The 2,221-nt window shown below is 34.8% G+C and overlaps 1 protein-coding gene across 1 annotated transcript; it reads left to right on the top strand.

Moving 5' to 3' along the window:
• Nucleotides 1-304: 304 nt before the first annotated feature.
• On the top strand, nucleotides 305-1,567 carry LOC109591509 (nuclear pore membrane glycoprotein 210-like; the record flags this gene model as incomplete). Its single annotated transcript, XM_020007237.1, has 4 exons — nucleotides 305-473; nucleotides 762-868; nucleotides 1,136-1,351; nucleotides 1,423-1,567. Coding segments are annotated over 4 exons (637 nt in total), but the record flags the coding sequence as incomplete, so codon positions are not given.
• Between the last annotated feature and the right edge of the window lie 654 nt (nucleotides 1,568-2,221).

Below are 2,221 nucleotides of genomic sequence, written 5' to 3'. Positions count from 1 at the left end.
CACAATAATGATAAATGACACTTTACAGCTGTAACCATCTTGTAACGGGTAACCTCCACCTCTAGAGTGATGGTGAGTCAGTAAAGGAAGGTATCCCTTACTGTAGCACAGCTAGCTTCATATAGTTTCTTGATATGTTCACTATCATGATAGTATAGATAGTAAATATTGTGACAGTGATATTACCGCTATCACCCAGGCCTACTGTAGACATCAATAGTTACTGGTGTAATTAACCAATTATTATTATTATCAAGAGTGGATGTATTATTTAGGTATTATTATTTTTTGTCATTATTTATAGTTTCCAGTGCTCAATAATCAATTACTGGTCCTTGAGGTTATTGTGTATGACAAAGAGAGACACAGGTTTGATAACTTCTCTTCTCTCCACTGGAAGTGGTCATCTTCTGACTCATCACTCCTACCATTAAACCCTCCCAACTCTCAGTGGAGACACTATGGTAACAGAGGTAAGGAAGAGGGGTATATTTTGAAAGGATTCTTTGTTTTTATCACTTGGGAATTGTTGTAATTCTGTGGTTGCTCATCAAAATTTAATAATTGGCCACAGAAACCATGAACTCATCAATTAATAATGTGTTTACTTCTACACTGTTACTTGTACATGTACATGTATCCAGGCAACTTTTATTGTAATTTTCTTTACTTGGATTGCTTATCCTTTAGGCAAGTATTACTGTACATGTACAATTATAACAGTCTTTGTATATTTTATGTATCTTTCATGTTATTATTAGCTGTGCTGAGTACTGGCCTATCAAGGACTACAGGCTCTGTCTCTATTACTCTCAGTTCTAATACTCACCAAATAGAAGTACTAGAAGCTGCTGGCACATCATTTCAGGTATATATACTAACAATACAAGTCATAATGTACATGTACATGTACATGTACATTGAAGTAGGAATTGGGATTGGGTGTACACATGTACATCTACATGTGTACATGTATTCATTAATGTATATTCATTAGTGTGTGACTGCAGGGGAAGAATAAAGGATATGTAATTGTGTATTGACCTGTACATGTGCATGTAGTATGTCTTTAATTGCTAGAAATAATTTACAAATATTTTGTATTAATGGTATGTGATTATTTTTAATGGTATAGGATCCATATTCTCCTACAGTGGAGTCCTCTTTGTCTCTGTTATTGAAGTACAGAGCAGTCCTTGATCCAGAGTCAGCTCTGGTGTACAATCACCCTAACAACAGGTTCATAGTGTCCATACTCCACGGGTCCTCGTTCTTTTATGTTGATCATGTCATTAAACCACGCCCACCTGTCGCTGATGTGGAATACATTAAGGACTCACATCAGATCAATGTAAGGAGGAGAGAGAAAGATTTGCAATGGAATATTTTAATGTTTATTAATATATTTTTTTTCTTCACTAGATTCTACCAGTAGGTGAAGGTCATGTTCTCATTAGTGTTAAGGATTTGTGTCTACCTGGTGATCTCCTCTCAAGTGTTATTCATATTTCTACTATTCATTTCATTCGTGTTAGAGCACCTGATAAGGTAAGCACTCTCACTTCATGTAACAATATAATAATAATAATGTGGTTATTATCGTGTGAAGCCTCTGCTGCATGCGTTTACATGTAGACCCTCTACATAATGTTAATGGTGAATGTTATTAAAATATCTGAATATGAATTGTAGTAGTTGGCAACACTAACAGGTCCATAGCATAATATGACTGAACCATGGGACATATGAGGTTATCTTTCTATTTTTTTTCTTAACTATTTTTTACAACAAAGTTCTTTTTCAAAAACAAAATGAATAAGGCTGCACAGGTCAATAGTCTAGCAAGTTTGGCCACAATCTTTTGAGCAGTTTTTGAGATTCACACTAGACTACAATCAGACTACTTATCTTGCCCTTGCAAAGAAATGAGTAAACTATATGCAATATGTACATTGTAGCAAAAAAATCTTAGAAAAAATAGCATATTTTAAAGACTAAGCAAAAATTCAAATTATTAAGCATGTTCAAATTGTTACTTAGTACACACAACACAAGTAATAGCTCTACTGCTAACATAAGGTGGACAAGGTAGACCATTACAGGTTGATATTGTGAAGTAGAACAGAGCACCATCAGTATTGGCCTCACTGCCATCAACAGATTCAGGATTTTCATCCACACACTCATAGACTGCATTCCTAGCATGGTCATATTTTTCTGC

Source organism: Amphimedon queenslandica, unplaced genomic scaffold (genome assembly GCF_000090795.2).
Source record: "Amphimedon queenslandica unplaced genomic scaffold, v1.1 AMPQUscaffold_7976_Cont20077, whole genome shotgun sequence".
Lineage (NCBI taxonomy): Eukaryota > Metazoa > Porifera > Demospongiae > Haplosclerida > Niphatidae > Amphimedon > Amphimedon queenslandica.
Note: the sequence above shows the minus strand (reverse complement) of the source record. Positions and strands in the feature narration are given on the sequence as shown.